This window comes from Nicotiana tabacum, chromosome 23 (assembly GCF_000715075.1).
Source record: "Nicotiana tabacum cultivar K326 chromosome 23, ASM71507v2, whole genome shotgun sequence".
Classification (NCBI taxonomy): domain Eukaryota; kingdom Viridiplantae; phylum Streptophyta; class Magnoliopsida; order Solanales; family Solanaceae; genus Nicotiana; species Nicotiana tabacum.
The window spans coordinates 51,079,094-51,100,222 of NC_134102.1; the positions used below are offsets into that span (position 1 = coordinate 51,079,094).

General features: G+C 35.7%; 1 protein-coding gene and 1 long non-coding RNA gene across 4 annotated transcripts; both read right to left on the reverse strand.

Annotated features, from left to right (window-relative positions):
* On the reverse strand, nucleotides 1–853 carry LOC142177006 (uncharacterized). The gene is made up of 4 exons (XR_012705793.1): nucleotides 608–853; nucleotides 434–518; nucleotides 215–350; nucleotides 1–130 (listed from the first exon to the last, which is right to left on the reverse strand). It is a non-coding gene; the product is annotated as an uncharacterized LOC142177006 (long non-coding RNA).
* A 2,046-nt stretch (nucleotides 854–2,899) lies between these two features.
* LOC107772850 (myosin-binding protein 2) lies at nucleotides 2,900–6,383 on the reverse strand. 3 transcript variants are annotated; one of them, XM_075246344.1, is made up of 5 exons: nucleotides 6,108–6,383; nucleotides 5,129–5,982; nucleotides 4,894–5,040; nucleotides 3,562–4,741; nucleotides 2,900–3,471 (listed from the first exon to the last, which is right to left on the reverse strand). In XM_075246344.1, the coding sequence occupies exons 2-4, from the start codon at nucleotides 5,826–5,828 to the stop codon at nucleotides 3,573–3,575; spliced, it is 2,016 nt and encodes a 671-aa protein (XP_075102445.1). In that variant the 5' UTR covers nucleotides 5,829–5,982; nucleotides 6,108–6,383; the 3' UTR covers nucleotides 2,900–3,471; nucleotides 3,562–3,572. The 3 variants fall into 3 exon arrangements, with proteins under 3 accessions (XP_075102445.1, XP_075102444.1, XP_075102443.1); XM_075246343.1 differs by having other exon boundaries at nucleotides 4,894–5,037; nucleotides 5,129–6,368; XM_075246342.1 differs by having other exon boundaries at nucleotides 5,129–6,368.
* Nucleotides 6,384–21,129: the final 14,746 nt, after the last annotated feature.

Here is a 21,129-nt window from a genome sequence, read left to right on the forward strand (position 1 = left end):
TGAATTTCTTACAAAAGTATTTATTTTCAACTTTATCAACCTTTCTATTACACTTGTTGCATGCTAAGTATGACCATCCCCGGTCAAGTTCCAAATTAATCAATTTTGCCGCAATCCAATAGCTACATTCCTATTTAACAAAAATAAAAAATTATTGTAAATGCAAAACAGAAAACATAAGGTAAATATAATTGACAAAGTAAATTAAACTCACTTGCGTGCACTGAACTAAATCCCTTATAGTTTTAAACAGTACAATTCCTTTGTCTAACTCATCTCTAACAGAGTAACTTTGCTGAGAACTTATTTGAGTGATTCGCTCAAAGTTTGATTGACGTGCTGCAAGTAATCTGTATAAGTAAAAAATTGTAATTTATAAATACTATTGTTATTTTTTGTGTACATATAGAAAAGGATTATACACTTGAAAAACCTGGATTTAAAGTCAATAGATTGCGGCAACGTAGAATTTATCCATATCTTTGTCTGATACCAACAGCTACGCACTGAGTAATTACCTGTGTATCAAATGAACTATAAATATAAATTTGAAATTTAAAAATTTTTATAAACTAAAATTCAAAAATACATGTAATTTCTGGTAAACCTCGAAATTTTTGAGCTTTCATATGCTGGAAAACAACAATCAAAGGCTCATCGGTAGATTCATTCAAGTGATGTTGAATTTGATCCACAAGTTCGCTCCATAAGGTTGCCAAAATCCTGTTCCTTCTATACGTTTCATGGTAAGATTAATAAACACATATATAGGTAATTTATTATAAAGTATTGTTTCTATTTTTGAATTACTTACTGATCATCTTCGAGCACAACATTAATAAAGATACTTTGGTCGTCTCCTTGCTTGTAGGTCTTAACATCTTCATAGGTCACAACCTGACCAACAACATCTATAAATATAAAAGTTAGTCACATAGTTTTACAAATACCATTAGTTCATTAAAAATGAAAAGAAGAATTACCAAGTAATTCTGTCTCATCGACATCATGTTGATTTGTTAGTTGGTCAAAAGAGCGCAAGTTAAAGATGTTCATATGAAATGAAGGGTCAGTTGTTTCCTCAACAAATGTCTTTTGAGTAAATGTCAGCCTCAGGTTGTGTGCCGTAGTCCTCAACTTCAAATTATTTGGTCCGACTAGTTCATACGATATAAGCGAAGTTCATGTATCTTGTTCCTAAAAAACTTAACAACATACTTTCCGATTGAAGCATGTATACGATCACCCTACAAAATCAGATTCCTTATTAGTGCACAATTATGAAGCCAACAATTATAAGCTCGTATATACTTTCATCACTGCCTAAAGTTGTCCTCAAGATTTGATGTCAAAAACCAGAATGCTACAGTTTGTTCTATATCAATTATGAAGCCAGCATTAATAGACAGAAAGAGGAATACTTGTACTATACATATTTCATATATAAGCGTAGTTTCTGTATGTTCATCCGATGATAGTCTAAGCAAGGCAACCAATATCTAATATTTGCTAGATTTTTATATTTTGAACAATACCTCTGTTATTTTGAACAATACCTCTGTTATTATGTACAAAGATGTAACTTAACTGGTTGTTTATATGTATATATTAGGATAATCACTGTCTAAAGTTATCCTAAAGATTTGAAATCAAAAATCAGAATGGCACAGTCGGTTCCATATCACTTAAAGATCTGTTTATATGGAAGTCGAAATTATTGGAGCAACTTCTTAGACATTTGAGTAATGCGGAAGAATGAATTTTCATATAGAATGCGAGTACTTTAAGAAGTTTAAAACTATGAGAAAGTTGAATATGTTAGCTTAGAATCCTGTAAAACCAATTCAATTGAATACGGTATTTCCGGCTTAAAGCGATCCGGCATTACCCACATTCGAACGACTCTAACTTTGAGATTCCATTGCATCGAGTTGCCTGAAATTGTTTGATATCATGAATTTATGTGGCCATATTTGCAAAGCAATTGTAATCAGACTTGTATACTGAGTAGATAAAATACGAAGTTGAAAAGGTTTTGAAAATATAAAGCGCATAAATCATACAGTTATGTATGTGTAGATAAAATAGGGATTTTTGGTTGGAAGCCCACGTTTGGGAGCACGATCAGTTGTGGGATAGAATCCGACTGTTTGATGTTTGATGAAATAACTTCACGTTTGATGCCGACTGTTTTGTTGAAATAACTGGAATTATTCTCTGAAAAATTATTCGTCCTTTTTTTTTAAAACTTTTATGTATAAAAAAACTAATTGAAAATTTGAGAGAGTAGTTGTTGAGTAAAATAGGGCCAACTAAGAAAGTGGGAGGATTCTTTTTTTTTTTAATAACAGCCAGCCCAAATAAGGGGAAGGAAATTCTATTTTTAATAGGCAAGTATATCAATAAGAATAACTGCAAAAACAAAATCGTGGGAGGACTGGAAACAAAATCGTGGGTCGATTGGAAGTTTTTTATATTTTTTAAATTTAACTTTATTTTGTTGATTTGTAGTTTGAATTTGAAATTCTAACTATCTTGGAGATTTGTCCTAATTTTTTACATGTGTTAGAATTGTGGGTATTCCACTTGTCAGCCTAACATGGTTTTGCCTTTGTTATTCTATATAGATAGATTTGTTATTCTATATAGATAGATTAGAACTTGACTTAGTTATAACACCTAGTTATTGTCAGATCCCTACCAAAGTGTCGTTTATGCGTAAAGCAAAATCCATCTTTGAAAGCAATCTTCGGTTTCCTTCTCTCTTTTTCCTACTATTTAGTCACAATACATATTGCAGTATTTTGTACATCCTTTGTGTGGAATGAACTCTACAACAAAACAAGGAATTACAGTTTACTCACCCCCAAAACTGGAAAAAGATACTTAATAATGAAAGTGAAACAACCAAAACAATCACTTCATATATACTTACAAGTGGATACATTTTGTATACAACTAGACAACTCTGCCTTCCAAAATAGTAAACAAACCTCATACAGTATGATGGAATGATGCAAAAGATAAAGGATAAAGAATTGGAGAAGAGGAATTTGTTGTCTACATCTATAAAAATAAAAAGTCTTTTTGAGTACCTGGCACTAGAGTCTTTGTTGGACCGCTCCAGCTTTGCAAGCCAGGCATTATTTTCCCTTTGACAACATGCAAAAGACAGGGTAGCTTCACCCGATACCTAGTCTACAAGCACATACATTCATCATCCCCCTTTTGCCCAAAAGAGGTGGAGATTTTGACCCAACCCCACAAAAAATTGTTGGATTAACTTTTGAAAAATGACATTAGGACCAAAATGCATAGACCATTTCCAGGAGCTTCCCTCTCAATTAAGGGATTTCCCTTTGCTGAATTGTTTTCACCATGACTTCTTATCAGCTATTCCTAGATTGATCAATTTTCTCATTGAGTTTTTTTTTTTGTAAAATAGCTGCCAATATACTCCGAGATCATTCTCTGAAATTGACAAGAAGAATTAAGTTAGACAATTTGGTATATTTTCAAGAAATATATGATATTATTGAATCAAAGAGATAAAATAATTACCAAGAAGCTGACTATAGTATGGCAGCATCACTGAAGCTTGTTGCACGAAGCTCAACGTTCCTTAGATGACGAAGATGTAGTAGGATTTCCTGAAGAAGATCCATGCCTTTATCGCCTTTCTTCAGCGAGCTTACACAGTTGTTTAGGAACTCCCTATCTGCCTCAAGGGCTTGTAGCCTTTGATGGAGATGATCCAACTCTTGTTCCACAGCTAGCTTCTTGTTCTCTAAATCAAAGTTATGAACCCCATTGGCATTTAGTGTACCATCTCCATTTTCATCACTCATTTTGTCAAATAGAGGAAGAAGTCTCTTTCCCTTGGCATGATGATGTTTCCCATTCATTTCCTTCAAGAAACCATTGGCATGAGAATCTTCCTCTATATTATCTTGATATGAATCTTCCATCAGCCTAACATCCTCAAAATGTTTTGCATCTTCATCATCCAAGTCCAAGCTGACAAGCCTTTCCTCCAAAACCTTTAGCTGCTCAAGAATCGCCATTCTCTCTTCCTCCAAATTTATAACTGCACCAACAGGAGTGCTATGATTCATGCCGCTATCATCTTCCTTTGCTTCTTCTTGATTCAAACCAATAGAGAGTCCATCACTATCCTCAGAGGAGAATGTGCTACTGTCCTTGCTTCTCTTCAACATCCTCGTTGCCTCATATTCCAATAATCTTTTCCTATATGCTTCCAATTCTTTCTCTAACTCTTGCTTTTCCCTCTCTCTCTTCACCATAAGCTCATTCATTAGCTGCAAGGCTTCTTGATCGTACTCCGATTGTTCTTCCATCATTCTTTGGTATTGCAAAGCTTCCATCTGCATTGCTGCTTTCTCTTCTTGAAGCCTATTGATCATAGCCATTGTCTGACTTGCAGCCACAGCAGAAGCACTTCTCTCTTCTTCCAACTCCGTGTACAGAGAATGTAAAGCCTTCCTCTCAGCTTTTAATGCTGATTTCAGATGTTCGACTGTTGAAATTGTATCTCCACTCTCTAACTCACTTCCATCCAGAGAATCTGAATCTTTCTTCGGGTGTAACTGATGGAAGCTATCTGGTGTATCGTGAACTTTATCTTCATTTAAGCTGGAACAGATTGAGGACTGGTTGTTCATCATATGTCCACTCAAATCAACTGATAATGTTCTCAATTCTACTTCATCTTCTTTATGACCTAATAATATGACACACAAAAGAGTTTTAGTAACTTAACCTTATGGGACAGGGTTTAATCCTCATTTTACTTGGTACAAAGAAATTATCATGAATGAAAGAAAGAAAGAAAGAAATAACAGATTCCTTGCTGCAAAGAGGTAACAAAATTACTATGAACTTGTACTTGATGGAAATGAGCAGAATTTCTGGAAGGTTCTTCATGTATATATGAAGTAAGTGCTTCATCTGCTTGATCCAAATCAGGAATTTCAGTCCCAATTGACACTTCTCCGTCAGTTTCATTGTTTGGCATTTCTTCTGAAACCACAGCATATACACAATAAGACAAAAACAGTCCTACATACATAAAACACTAGTAAGTCATAGAAGATGAACTGATAAATACCTGGTGAAACGTCTGAATTTTCCTCTTTCTCTTCTTCCCTTTCCTTAGCTGCAAGAATTTGAACTTGGTGATATGTAGATGCTTCTTCAGCGTTGGCAAATTGTTCATAAACCTCCTGGCATTCTTTGGCATAGAAAATCAAATCATTATCCATAGATTCAACAACTGCAAATTCAGGCTCCCTCTCACTCCCTCCCAAACAAATTTCAGCCTCTTCCTCCACAACTGCTTTAACCTCTTCCTTGACATCTTGATGGATTAATTTGACGGGGACCAACATATGACCACTGCAATCAATGAAGAATTCCAGATGCTGAGGGGGAGCTGCATCCTCAATCTCACAACCTTCATCTTTCAACATCTTTTTTTTGTATTTCTCCTCAATGTATTCAGTCACTCCTTCAAGAACTAAATGTACTTTTTCACCTTCCAACTTTTTAACATCAGAAGAAAGTAGCTGATTGTCACCATTTTTCTCGATTTTATCTTCATCCGATCTGTTTTGATCCAAGTTATCACCTTTTTCGAAAAGATCATTAGCCTCAATGATTAAATTCCCTTTGTGTGTATATTCCAAATCAGGTTTGATCAACATATAAGGAGTTGAAAACTTGGTCTCCAAGCTCACACCACAGCAAGAACAATTCAAAGCCACCTCACCACCATTTTCCAGTGTCATTTCCTTTACATTTTCTATCATTTTAAGAAAAAAGGCGAAATTATCAGAAACACCATGAAAACCACAATCCTCGCACGTATCTTGTGATTCAGCTAGCCTTTGATGCTTTGAGCAGAATCCCAATTTGGAAACCTCAGTGGCATGAACCTCACAAAGAAGATCTCTATGTATGTTCCTGTTTTTTCCATGACCAAACAAATGATCAACTCGAGAACAACATAAACATGGTGGTTTTAGACCAAAATACTCTGCAAACTTGATTATCAGATAGGAAAAAAGAGAGTTGAGAAGAAGTAGTACTATCAAAGTCCATTCCAAGACTGCATAAATGAGAACAAGAGTCATCTTGTTGGTGTTTCTGTGTAACATGCTTGCAAACTTGTTAGCTCCCATTTTCTGTTGCTCTCTTTCTTTCTACTACACACACAAAGAAAAATACAGAGATTGTACAAGAATGAGTGGTGAGGAATTATGTAGAGAGGGTTGGTGGGGTGTGGAGGAGGAAGAAAGGTAGGAAAATGGTGAAAGTAGATGAAGCGGAGTTTTTATTTTAGACAAAAAAAGGGCGGTTTGAATAATGAGAAAGGGAAAGCCAAAGGAGACTTGATGCTTTAGAAAAGAATTATAATGATGTGATGGAAGAGAGGAAAAGAAAGAAAAAAAAAAGGCAAATGAATTTCTTAATAAAAGAAAGAAGTAAGTAATGCGAGCCTTGTGAATTTTGACCAAGTTTAGTTGTCACACCATTAAACATTGAACGGCTAACAGATTTGTTGAATCCTTCTTCGCATTATGCTTCATCTAACTGATCTAATGAGTTTATATCCAAATTGGGTAATTATCCTTCTTACTATTACTCGAAGAAATAAAATAGATTTCTATTTTAATTACAAATCGAAGAGTTGAACTTTTAAACTGAATTTTTTAAAATATTTTTTAGGTATTTATATCTATATTATATTAAAAGCATGAAGTCTCTTATATCGTTTGCTTTTTTTACCCCTTAAATATTAATTTTATATTGGACAAGATTGTAATTTAATTATATTCCTAATATTTAGTATTTTAATATCAGCTAAATTTTTTGTTATTGAATTTTTCCTTATTTGTACTGTGTAAAAATTTCTAATGTTTAATTTGAAATTACAATGCAACTAAAACTCTTTGTCACACACGTTAATAGATGTTTATAAAGCTATCAAATTTAAACATACTTAATAAGCTTTGTCTCGCTAGGTCTGTTATGACTTCAATTTTTTGAAGTTAAGCCTGAATATCAGTTTTATTAATTTATAATTTTTAAAAGAATTTTTTGATGATTATTATATTTTAATTTGTCGTATGCTAAAGTTACTCTATTGTTGGAGATCGGTTTCATAATTTCATTCTTCTCTCGATAAGAGTTTATTGATGATTATTAAATTTATTTTATGTATTCTTTTATTGCTCTTAGTTGTATGCTATTAGGATATATTTTATAATATTTATGTAATTTTTAAAATTTAATATTCAGTAGTAACTCTTAGGAGTACTTGTCCTTCCTTTTAGGTTTGGGGGTCCTATTTCCCCCTCATGTTTCAGCTATTTAACAAGAAAACTTCATTAGCTAAACGTCATATTCACCTTTCAAAGCAAACTAAACTAAGTTGATAAATTCATCCTTCTGACAAATTTTAAAAAGTTTAATTAAGTTGAATATTTCAATTTTTGTAAAATTCAAATGAACTAAACACTTATTAAAAATTGTTAAAGACTTCGAATTTAACTACAAAATTATCACTTTTATTATTATGAAATTTTGATCATTTTAATTAATTTTTAAAAATTATTTTTTTAAAATGGGGACGCTATTTTTTCACATACTTCAGTCGAAAAATATGAATAAACTCATAGTAATAACAAGTAGTGTAGTACTGAGTTTGTATCAGAATAGAAAATCTTGAACTGTGAGTTATCCTAACCAAATTTAAACACTTTAAGCCTTCATCGAAAGACGTAAAATTAGGATAAATTTCGAATTTTTCAGTTATTTTAGAATATATTAGAGTGAAAAAAATCACCAATTAAATTTTCTTAACATTTCATAATAAATGCAGCATTAAGTTTGAGTAGAAATAGAAGAATTTGAACTTAGCTTAGTTTTTGCGGTGATTGGCATTGGCTCACTTTAGAATATTGATATAGTAAAAATAATAATTTACGATAAACTTCGGGGTCCAAAGATCCGTTTAGCCGGATTTAAATACGCTGTTCAACTGTAATAAAGAATAAGTCATGAATAGATCATAATTGAAGTTTAAAAAGAAAATTATTTATATGAGTAAAAGTTTTTCCTAATTATATATTTTTTCTTAATTTTTGTTGATCTTTGTTACTTTCAAAAACTGTAGGGTATGAGAAGTATTTAATTTTAAGTCTTTATAATTTAGTTATTTTTGATAGCATATTGATCCAACATTAGTCTATCTTTAGATTAAAAATTGCCACAAGTAGTGTTCTTACTTTTTCTTGAGTTACAAGTTTTATCATCTTTTAGAAGTTATAAGACATGATGCAACCTCTTTCGTGCTCTAACTGACCAAAAGTTTTAATTCTAATTTATTTAATTACACTTTCAATTTTAATTCAAATACAATTTAAAAATAATTTATTTATTGAAGCTAAAGTACACGTGCGACGCGCGTATTCTAAAATTAGTTATAATAAAAGTTTGAATCGCCAACTTAGTAGATGTCGATTGAAAGCTAATCAGTAGGAAGTAATACAAATAGAGTATTAGGTAAGGAATTTATTATAACATGTTAAACTAAACTACATAAATTTCCTGTTAAGAACACTCGCCATACTATCTCTACTTTAAGATAGTAGATACATCTTAATAGAGTACCAAGTATTATAGTATTGACATACGTCATACGCTACCGTAATTAGAGGGCTTCATTACATTTTTTCTTTAAAAAATGGTCTTCTTTTAAATGTATAAAAACATAAAAGTGGAAATTGATCTACTTTTCTTTTCTCCTTTTGTTAATTTTTTTTCTATTTTTATTTTTTAAAGAGGAAGGTGGCTTTGGATCCAAAAACACCTTTTGCTTTGCTAATTCTCTGTAAGCAGTTCCACTCTGTTTTTCATCTTGAGCATCAAATGGAAGGGACCCCACAAAGAAGGAAAATAGAATTGGTGGGCCACCATACAAAAGCAAAGTTGTGGGACCGTATAAGGATGCAGATGCTGGATTTCATCATATGTGTCTGTCTATCACACGCCCTTTTGCTTTTTGGTTTGGCCAATTATCAATAAGTATGTGCTCATTGTATGTTTTTCTCTTTTTTTCCTAAGTAGTTATATATGAGTTTATTTTCAAGCATAAAGTTGCATTGTTTTTTTTTTCTTTTCAAATTTTATTCACCAATTTTGACCAACCATATTAAAATCAATTTGCAAATTGAAACCATAGTTTATTTGAGGATTAAATTTTTTTTGAGAAGACAAGATATATCTTATATATTAATACTAAGGTGAAATATTTTCCAATATAGTAGTGTCACTTAGGATATTTAAGTTCCCTAAACAAGCTAGCATATGATAAATGCTTAACTAAAAGATGTAGTCCTTCACATTCTTTTATAATATTTGATTCAACAAAAGTAGATGGACATGCAAAAAACATAGGCTTGTTTATCTTGGAATTTTTTAAAGTTTCCTTAGCTAGTAGATGTGCTACTCATTGCCCTCCTCAAAAGTTATGCCTGACCACCGGGTGTCTCGCCTGGAGCATTAACATTCTCCATTCATTGGTGAGACATGTTCGTATACTATTATAATCACTTAGAAGCTTGATTGCTTCTCTTGAATCTGTTTCTATTTCCAATGGCAGGAGATGCAAATTGTTTGATGCTTGAAGGCCATGTTTTAATGCCAATAGTCCTGCTTGGAGTGGTGAACCCGCAAGAAAAAAAGTTAGGAGAATCTCACAATCCAATCACCATTATAATCTCTTATTACACCTCCCAAACCTGCATGAAAATTTCACGATTAAAAGCAGCATCTACATTGTCACACCCCAAACCAAAGGGACACGACGGGCACTCGGGCCTACCGCATCGAGCACCAACATAATGTGCATCCATAACAATGCTATCATGCGTAAATGGGCTGAAAAGGCCTCCATGAGATAATATGATTAAAACATGAAAGAAAAATCGACAAAGGACGACCAAAAATAATATACAAGCTTATATACACGAGACATCCGGGCCTACAAGGCCGCCATGACCATCAATACACATAACTTCTGTCTACAAGCTTCTAAGGAATATATAAATATCACAAGGTCGGGACAGGGCCCCGCCATACTCAACTACGTATGTATATACAACCATCATACCTACCAGCTCACTAGACAGCTCCGAAAAAAGGAGCGTGACGAACTTCAACTGAGTTGAGTCACCTATTGTGAAGTATCGTCTGAATCGCTATTTGTATCTGCGGACATGAAACGCAATGCCCCAGCAAGGGGTCGTCAGTACGAAAGATGTATTGAATATGTAAGGCAGGTAAAGCACATAAATAGAAGATGCAATACGAAGGAAGAGTACAGAAGTCAACCTGAAACTCATAACAAGCCTATGAGGGCATACATTATCACAATAAAGGATATATATGCATGTCTGTAAAAATCAAGCTACTCAACGGGGTCATATATTATAGTATCAATCAACTTTTTGGGACAAATCATGTCATATCATAACGTACCTGGCCTTAATAGGACTCGTAATGTCTCATGTCATATCATAACGTACCCGGCCTCGAAGAGGACTCGGTATACCCAACTGATTAGTGGTTGCACAATAGGTGTCGTACCCGATCGAATATAGCACGACTCGGTAGACTATATGTATATACAACCATCATACCTACCAGCTCACTAGACAGCTCCGAAAAAAGGAGCGTGACGAACTTCAACTGAGTTGAGTCACCTATTGTGAAGTATCGTCTGAATCGCTATTTGTATCTGCGGACATGAAACGCAATGCCCCAGCAAGGGGTCGTCAGTACGAAAGATGTATTGAATATGTAAGGCAGGTAAAGCACATAAATAGAAGATGCAATACGAAGGAAGAGTACAGAAGTCAACCTGAAACTCATAACAAGCCTATGAGGGCATACATTATCACAATAAAGGATATATATGCATGTCTGTAAAAATCAAGCTACTCAACGGGGTCATATATTATAGTATCAATCAACTTTTTGGGACAAATCATGTCATATCATAACGTACCTGGCCTTAATAGGACTCGTAATGTCTCATGTCATATCATAACGTACCCGGCCTCGAAGAGGACTCGGTATACCCAACTGATTAGTGGTTGCACAATAGGTGTCGTACCCGATCGAATATAGCACGACTCGGTATATATATATATATATATATATATATATATATATATATATATATAGTGTGTGTGTGTGTGATGTAATGCAAGACCGACCACAAGTGATATCATGAATCTAGTAGAATGCCATCAGAAGGAAATACACAAGAACATGATCAATCTTTTATCAGGGAAGACTTAGGATTATTCAATCTTACAATCTGAAGATTATTTCAAAGGGAATATTTACATCAAGTCATGCCAAGAAAGAAAGTAGGCTTACATACTTAATGTCGACAGCTCATAAGTCCTCGAATGCTTAATGAACGACAATCTACATCATACGAATGATTTGGATCAATAGAAACTCAATAAACTATCAGTATTTTTATTTAGATATTTCATCGAACATTTTTGTGTGCGTAGAACTTCCATAGTCTTTAACAACAGTAACTCAACAATAAGATAACCCTTTTAACTCTATTTATCTCCTTATTTTTCTTATTCATTAACTACCAATATCCAGCAATTCAATATCATAGTATGGCTTCAAACGAGCGGCACAACAACAATAACAATCTCAACAAGCTCTTCAAACAATTCAACAATCACAACGAGTGGCAAGCTCAGTTTTACGATTAACAAATTATAATTTTAAGCTATTTTCTTTCTTCAAAAATATTCCCATAGAAGCAATAACAACCTACACCAGATACTACACCAATTTTTCAGCCACAACATACCTTAAAACATCTTCAAAATAGTCACATACTCGATAACCAAACATAACTACGATTTTCGGGCTTTACCTCACGGGTTTTCAATCTTATAACTTAGCCATGTCTTTTACAAGCACAAGAAAATATGGAGGAAGCAATAGCTTACCTCAATCACCAAGTTCAGATCGAAACATGAGCTTACTCTCACTTAGAATAACCTCCAATATCAACACGACGCACTAGAGCTACTCTTAGCTTGCACCACGAGATTCTTGGGGTTGGATTCACTTGGTAGCCTTTGATTTTGGCCTTAAATCATTTGACAACTCTTAGAGAGGTTTTTGGGAGTGTTTTGGATCAGAAATAGTGAAAATTACGAAAGAAAATGGATTGTAGGCGTTTGATATATATCTGAATATTTCCACCGTCCAAAGTGGGTCCGATAGGGAGCTGCTTGTGAAGTCTCACGAAAATACGAATATCTCTCTACTATGATATTTTATCGATGAACGGTTTAATGTGTTAGAAACCAAACTCGTAGATCTTCAATTTGGTGGGTGGGTCACCCCATAACTCCAAGTATATTGAGAGAAAAACTCAGTGACATTGGACACAAATTTCAATAAGATTATGAACGTATCTTGCGACAACTTTTGTCAACTTTTGTTTTACAATTTGCTTGACTTCAAAATTTACATATGAACATTAAAAAATTCAAACACCTTAAAATACGAACTCCTTAGCATATTATGTACTCCTAGTTTTGCCCCAAAAGTACGGGTTATAACATCTTTGATCCGTTTAGCCTCCAACTCTCACGATACTTCCGTAACACTTGTGTTAATAAATCATTATCTTTGTAAAGGTTCTTAAACTCTATGAATTATATTGATTCACTTAAGACGCATTCCAATATGAAAGTACGGGGTATAACATCCTTTCTCCTTATGAATATTTATATTTATATTCTAACTCTCAAGATTTCTAAAAGTTTTGCAGAGTTTCCTTTGTAAATAGGGCTATCTGAAACCTGATAAGCAGCCCAAACACACAACCAATGCCACACAGGGCTACAAAATAGCATAATAACATCCAATTGGCTTCACACGACTGTCTATTTATGCAAAAATCAAAAAGGGTATCACGACCCGAAATCCCAACCGCGGGGCCGTGTATCACGACTCAGAATTTCCACTCTCGGGACCGTTATGGCGCCTAATATTTTACTTGATAGGCAAGACAACGTTAGATGTAGTTATTAACTATTTTTAATAATTTAAGTCAAATGAAAATCAATAAGCTAAATAGACTGAAATAAAGTAGGTAAATCTCATAACCAGCGATATCCAAATACAAATCCCAGAACTTGTGTCACGAATACACGAGCGTCTAGAGTACTACAAATAATAGTCTGAATGAAAGCATGACTATCTGAATCGAAATAAACATCTAGAGTAATGTAGAAGGGGACTTCAGGGTTGCGAACATTGTGCAGTTGTACCTCAAGTCTCCGTCAAGCACCGGATCCGAGCAATCTACTGATCGCTGCTAGGACCGACGCCAAAATCTGCACAAGAAGTGCAGAGTGTAGTATGAGTACAATCGACCACATGTACTTTGTAAGTGCCGAGCCTAACCTCGATGGAGTAGTGACAAGGCTAAGGCAAGTCACTTACAATAACATGTACGCAAGAAAGGAAAACAGGAAAGGTAAGGCAGTTAACTTATGAAAAAGAACTCAATTATTGTAATCTGAGAACCCGGAATAATCGATCTCAAAATTTATGTAACAACACTGGAAATCAACAAAATAACAACAATGAATACAATACACACAATCCGTTGCGGCGCGCAACCCGATCCTACCGTACACACACAATCCTCCCTTATTTCACCATATCAATATCAAAATTACATATAAAATCCATTGCGACACGCAACCCGATCCCACCATATGATCGTAATCAATATCATACTCCTCCCTTATTTCACCATATCACAATTTATCAATATCAAGTATTACGTATACAACCGTTGCGGCGCGCAACCTGATCCTACCATATCAATATCAAAATCCTCCCTTATTCCACCATATCACAACTATTGCGGCGTGCAACTCGATCCATAAACAAATTCAATAAATGTAATCAATCTAACAGCTCAATTCACAAGAATCTCTACGATTAAAGAATATGAAAGCAAAGCAATAAAGGAACCCCGTACCAAATTAAGAAATGCTACAATTAATACAAAAGCACAAGACAAGCCAAATATATGATAGTTAAAGTGTACAAATAAGAAAATTAAGGCAAGTAGCAATTAATCATGAAGTCATGGAAGGAACGAACATTTCAATACAAGAATAATTAATGAAAGTAACAAGTTACATCATAGAAAGCAATTAAAGTATGTAACGATTAAGACATGGAATAAGGTAATTCATGAAATGAGAGAAAGCATGAAAATAATTATTTTGACAACGTATATACACTCGTCACCTCGCATATACGTCGTTACACAGGTAATTCACATAACATATAGTTCAAAGGTTCCTAATTCCCTCAAATCAAGGTTAGACCCAACACTTACCTCGCTCCACAACCAAATCAAAGCTCAATCGGGGCCTTTCCTCTAAAATTCGCCTCCAAACTAATAGAATCTAACCAAAATAAACTTAATATCAACAAACAATACTAGGGAAATTAATTACAATAGATAAAGCTAAGATCTTTACACTTTTCCCAAAAAAATCAATAAAAGTCAACCCCAGGCTCGCTTGGTCAAACCCGAGATTCAGACCAAAACTCAATTACCCATTCAGCCCTGAGCCCGATTAAGCGATTAGTTTCAAAATTCGACCTCAATTTGAGGTCTAAATCTCAATTTTACAAACAAAAAAAAAACCAATTCTACCCAAATCCCTAATTTTCTATCATGAAAGAGCATAGATTAAGGTTAGAAATCAATAGGTGTTGATGAAAATGGAAGGAAACGAGTTAAAATATACTAACCTATGATGTGGGGATGAAATTCTTCTTCAAAATCGCCTCTAGGCCGAGCTCTAATGTGAAGATGGTGAAAAGTGAAGAAAATCCCGTCTTTGGGACATTTAAGTCAATGGGCGTCAGGCCTTCTTCGCGTTCGCGAAGGTCTTGACGTGATCGCAAAGTGCAGCGGTCCAAGTGGCCTTCGCGTTCGTGATGGCTCTTCCCCCTGGCCATAGCGTTCGCGACCCTCTGATCATGTTCGTATAGAACACCTAGCTGCTCCCCTCCTAGACCCCTTACTCATCGCGTTCGCATAGTGTTGGTCGTGTTCGCGAAGTCTGATCCCATCATTGCTTCGCGTTCGCAGCCCCTACCTCGCGTTCGCATAGAGAAAATTCCACCCTAGCCCAGGTAACTCTTTGCGATCGCGAAGAAGGATGCACCAGACATCAGAAAACTCAGAACCAGAAATTGCCTAAGTCCAAAAACCACTCTGTAGCCTATCCGAAACTCACCCGAGCCCCTCGGGCTCCAAACCAAACATGCACACAAGTGTAATAACATCATACAAACTTGCTTGCATGATCAAAACATCAAAATAACACTTAGAACTACGAATCTAACATCAAAATGTATAAAGTTTTCAAAGAAACTCAAGAAAATGCAGATTCGGGTCCCAATTCGATTCTGGGCATACGCCCAAGTCCCAAATCACGATACGACCCCACCGGGACCATCAAAACACAGATTCGGGTCTGTTTACATAAAATATTGACCGTAGTCAACTCAAATGAGTTTTAAGGCATAATTTTACATTTTCTTAGATTTTCCACATAAAAACTTTCTGGAACAAGGCACGGACTGCGCATGCAAATCAAGAAATACTAAACTGAGCTAGTCGAGGCCTCGAAACATAGAAATGAAGGGTGAAACTCAAAATGACCTATCGGGTCATCACACTATGATGGAGCCTAACGTCCACTTGCTAGTCAAGCCAACATTAATACACAACTAATCATTTATAGACTAATTTGAAAGCAATATAATAATAATTAAAGCTGTAAAAGTTCAAAATAGATATAATAACTCCAAACGCTGACTAGACAAATCCTAGAATCTGGTTTCACAAGTACATGAGCATATTAAAAGTGCTATAACCAATGTATGAATAATATACAATTGTTCGAAACAAAATAAACAGTAAAGCTAGATAAGGAAGGGGACTTCAGGGACTACGATCATTGTGCAGGTCTACCTCAAGTCTCCAGATATAGATCCGAGCAGAAACTCCACTAGACACCGCTAAGACTAACACCAGAATCTGCCCAAGAAGTGCAAAAGTGTAGTATGAGTACAACCGATCCAATATACTTTGTAAGTACTGAGCCTAACCTCGACGAGGTAGTGACGAAGCTATGACAAGACACTTACTAAAATCATGTGTAGATATATGCATAAAGCAACAGAAATAACAAGTAAAGCATTTAAAATAATAATAGGGAGAGAACATGTAAAAAGAGAGTAGGATCAGAACAGTCTTCCGAAATAAACAACGATGCAGCCAAGTAACTTCACAAATCCAAAAATCAAGTAAATCAATGAAATCATCAAATGGCATGGCATCACCCTTCGTGCTTTTACTCTCATCCTCACCATGTAATATGATAAATACAATGGTACGACATCACCATTCGTGCTTTTACTCTCATCCTCCCCATATGACATGATAAATAAAATGGCACGGCATTACCCTTCGTGCTTTTACTCTCTTCCTCACATGATATGATAAATGATATTAAAGGCAATCAAGTGCATGACATCACGCTTTGTGCTTTAATCCTCACAATCACTCAATCAATGATAACAATATGTAAAATAAGACATGACAACACCCTTGGTGCTTTTCACTCTTATTCACCAAGCAATAACAATAATCCAAATTATCAATGCAAGGTGGGAAGCAAATTTCAACTCCAACCCTGGTGTTATGATAAGCAAATTCAACTTCCGACATCCCAACAACTTCAAATTAATCGATAAACATGAAAGCGAACAATCAAAGAATAACAATCTAACTAAATCATAGAAGGCATGGTAAAAGAAGCAACAATTCAATAAATCAATTTCCACCCGCATGCTTTAACCCATGATGACACATATATACTCGTCACCTTGCATACACGCCGTCCCTACACATAATTCACATAGCAAATAGACCAATAAGTCCTAATTTCCTCAAGTAAAAGTTAAACACGACACTTACCTTACTCCGCAACCAAATAAATCAATCAACCACCGTCTTGCCTTTCGAACAAGCCTCCAAACCAACCGAATCTAGTCAATTATCGATCAAACAATTCAAAATAAGCTTTAGAAACTACCCGCGAATTAAAAAGGTTCAACTTTGAATATTTTTTAAAATGTCAACAAAAGTCAACCCCGGGTTTGCTTGGTCAAAATTTGAGACTCAGACTAAAATTCGATTACCCATTCACCCTCGAGCCCGGTTATGTGATTTGTTTCGAATTCCGACCTCAATTTGAGGTATAAATCTCAATTTTAAAAAAATACATAAATTCTACCCACAATCCCAAATTTCTACCATAAAATTCATAGATTTGATATTAAAAACTCATGAAAAGTAATGGGGAATTGATAGAAAATGAATTAGAGTTTCTTACTAATGAATTTGGGAAGAAAAGTTTTTTTAAAAAATCGCCTCTAGAGTGTTAAAGGTTGAGAAATGGTATAAAATAAGCAAAATCTCATTTTCTCCTCTTTTACCCAACTACAGATGTCACATTTGCAAACGCTTGTCCGCAAATGTAATACACTGATCGCAAATGCGATCAGTGCATTAGACCACCAAACGTCGCAAATGTGACAAAAGTCTCGCAAATGCGAGGAGTCCCCTCATCGCAAATGCGAGCTAGGTTTCGTATTTGCGAAGCTGCCAACCCCCAGTTCCAAGTCACAAAAGCGACTCAAAGGTTTCATATGCGAACACCTAGTGTTCGCAAATGCGATTAGATATTCGCAAAAGCGACGCACTAACCCACCAGCCCCGTATTGCAAATGATTTCATTTGACCACAAAAGCGAGCTTGCAAATGCGAGATCTACAGACTTGAAGCACCATCAGTTTGCACCAGCAATCCTAAAACCAACCAAATTCATATAATACTCACTCGAAACGCATCCGAGCCCCTCGAGCTCCAAACCAAACATGCACACTATAACAAGAATCGATCATCAAAACTCAAGATTTTTCAACTTCAAACTCAATTTTTACAATTTCACACATAATGCGCCGAAATGCATTCAGGTCACCCCGGACCCCAACCAAACGTGCGTACAAGTCCAAAATATCATACGAACCTACCAAAATTGTCAAAATATTGATCCGAGGTTGTTTACCCAAAGTGTTGACCGTGGTCAACTCTAGCCTCAATTTATGTTAAAATCATATTTTCTTAAAATTTTCACATAAAAGCTTTCTGAAAGGCGGCTCGAAACATGCACGCAAATCAATAAATATTAAATGAAGCTATGGGAGGTCTCAAAACATAGAAATTAGGACTAGTACTCAAAATGACCTATCGGGTCATCACAAAGGGTTAGCCATGACTCACCTCAACTATCATCCGTTGTACTCTGAGTTGTGGCTGCCATATTTGTCTTAGTATTATCACCTACAGTCTGAAACAAATGAGGATATCTAGATTTCATATCCTCCCCAACTTCCCATATCATTTTCTTTACATTTTTGTTCCTTCAAAGTACCTTAACTGAAGCCACCTCTTTGGTTCGCAACTTACAAACTTGGCGATCTAGGATAGCTACCTGAATTTCCTTATAGGATAGGTCTTCTGTGACCTGGACATCCTTAATGGGGGTAATACGGGAGGGGTCACCCAAGCACTTACGAAGCATGGATACATGAAGCACAAAATGAACTGTTTCTAATTCCGGGGGCAACTCAAGCTTATAAGCTACTTGACCGATTTCTGGTTAATCTGATATGGTCTGACAAACCTGGGGCTAAGCTTGCCTCTCTTGTTGAACCTCATCACGCCTTTCATAGGTGACACTTTCAAGAACACATAGTCTCCCATAACTCTAAGTGTCGATATTGGTTATCTAAGTAAGACTTTTGCTGACTTTGAGCGGTAAACAATCGATCCTAAATCACTTTCACCTTCTCTACAGCCTGTTGCACCAAATCAGGGCCTAATAATTTTGTCTCGCCAACATGGAACCAACCGATAGGAGACCTGCACTTCCACTCATATAGGGCTTCATATGGTGCAATCTGGATACTGGAATAGTAGTTGTTGTTATAAGCAAACTCAAAGAGCGACAAATGATCTTCCCAAATTCCTTTGAAGTCTAGAACACAGGCTGGCAACATGTCCTCGAGTGTTAGAATAGTGCACTCGGCCTGACCGTCTTTCTACGGATGGAAAGTTATGCTAAGAGTAAGCGGCGTACCCAAACCTTTCTGGAAGGAATCTTTAGAAGTTCATTGTGACCAAACTCCTCTATTTGAGGTAATAGACATTAGAATGTCCTAAAGCGTATTGTCTTCTCAATTTATCACTTATGTAATTCTTGACTGTGTGAATAGCTCCATCTTGGTAAGAAATGAGTTACTCGTGTAAATTTATCGACCATCAACTCTCTAGAGTAATATTTCTAATAAGAACGGGGTAAACCCATACTGCACTTTATCCTTGAACTACTCTTTCATTTCCACGTCGAGAACTCTATCCACTATATCAGCCCTCTGGGCCTTGATACTCTATCTGTACCAGCTGACCATTCGGTCACTGTGCCAAAATTTGACAATGTTCCTGTCACACTAGCACAATAATACATATCTCTGGTACCGTGGTACACCCTTGTCAAATCAGGATGAATAGAATGTGGGGGGAGGGGGAGAATAATTCATCTCCACTCTCTACTTTTCCCATATATCATCTATATCTGGACACACAATAGACCTGGTATCGGAAAATTCCATTTCCCTAAGAACTCAAATATTATCTTTCTTTGCCATAAAAATTTCTCCTTCGATAATATTAACTCCGGATCTTCATATTAAGTTGTCCATACCTCTTATCTTATGCTGCCCTGGAGGTCATCACCTTGTTCGGTTGAATTTCCTTTTTAGACTGTAATAGGACAGAATCCCTATGTCAATCCCTATTGTTATTCTTTTACTTCGATTGTTAGGGTGCTACCACTGAGTTTTAGTGCGCAACTCTATTCGTTGTAATCTAGATTCTAAACCATTTCCTTCTTGAGGAGGACCATATTCTACTATACCATCTGGGCTCACCTTTACTCACTTTTTAATCCCAAGAATTGTTACTCTCTTAAGAAGACTCATAGGTATCTATATCATTGTGGCTCGCCTTGGAGGATGCCTTTACCATGCATTGGAGAAACTTATCTAAATTTTGGCTATTGCCGCTTAAAGATATACTAGAGGTCCTTATGGTTACTAAAGATATCATATTATACCGCTAATGCGTGTTCACCGCTACCGACCCTAAGTCATGGTTCTGTAGTTCTTCTTGGTTCTCCCAACCGCTCTTTAGCTTAAGCGACCTCATTTCCTTATTCCTTCTTAACGTGTGGATTACAATGCATTGATTTATCTCAACCTCTATCATTCAGGAGTTTCTTATATACCTGGCCTTAAGTTCCACTCTTGGTCCCAATCTTGATTCTTTATTTAACTAGCATAGCTAGCAATAAGTTGTTGACGTATTTCCTCATTGGATACCTACCCATACTTGGACCACTATATTCAGAGTAAATTCTCCTTTTTTATCTCTTAGCTAACATCTTTTAGTATTATACTTTTAGCAATCTCATCGTCATATATCTCTATAGGATCTTAGGTACCTTTTAAGTACCCATCATCATCCTTCTCACTCCCACTTCCGCTTTCATTCTAACAATACCAACTCTAAGTGCTATTTGCCTTCACTCTGAGCTTCATAGCCCTTTAGCTTGATTGGCTATATACTAGCACTTTTTTATCGTTACTTTTCACCTGAAATATCCCTTGCGAGTTGTGATCACATACTTATGAAGTTAAAACTTCAGGCTCTAAGACCATTCCATAATATAAAATGATGTGTCGGTTGACGGCTCGTCCGACCTCTTAAGTAGCCTACTTCTAGGCTTTACATACATCATCTCTCGATGTAACTCGACTTACCCTTTC

What these genes read in the sequence shown, in the direction of transcription:
- LOC107772850 (XM_075246342.1), bottom strand. Translation starts at nt 6,200, where the DNA reads ATGGGAGCTAACAAGTTTGCAAGCATGTTACACAGAAACACCAACAAG. An exon ending in AAATTCAGACGTTTCACCAG is followed by an intron (nt 5,041 to 5,128) that starts GTATTTATCAGT and finishes CTGTGGTTTCAG; the next exon opens with AAGAAATGCCAAACAATGAA. An exon ending in CCATCAAGTACAAGTTCATA is followed by an intron (nt 4,742 to 4,893) that starts GTAATTTTGTTA and finishes TCATATTATTAG; the next exon opens with GTCATAAAGAAGATGAAGTA.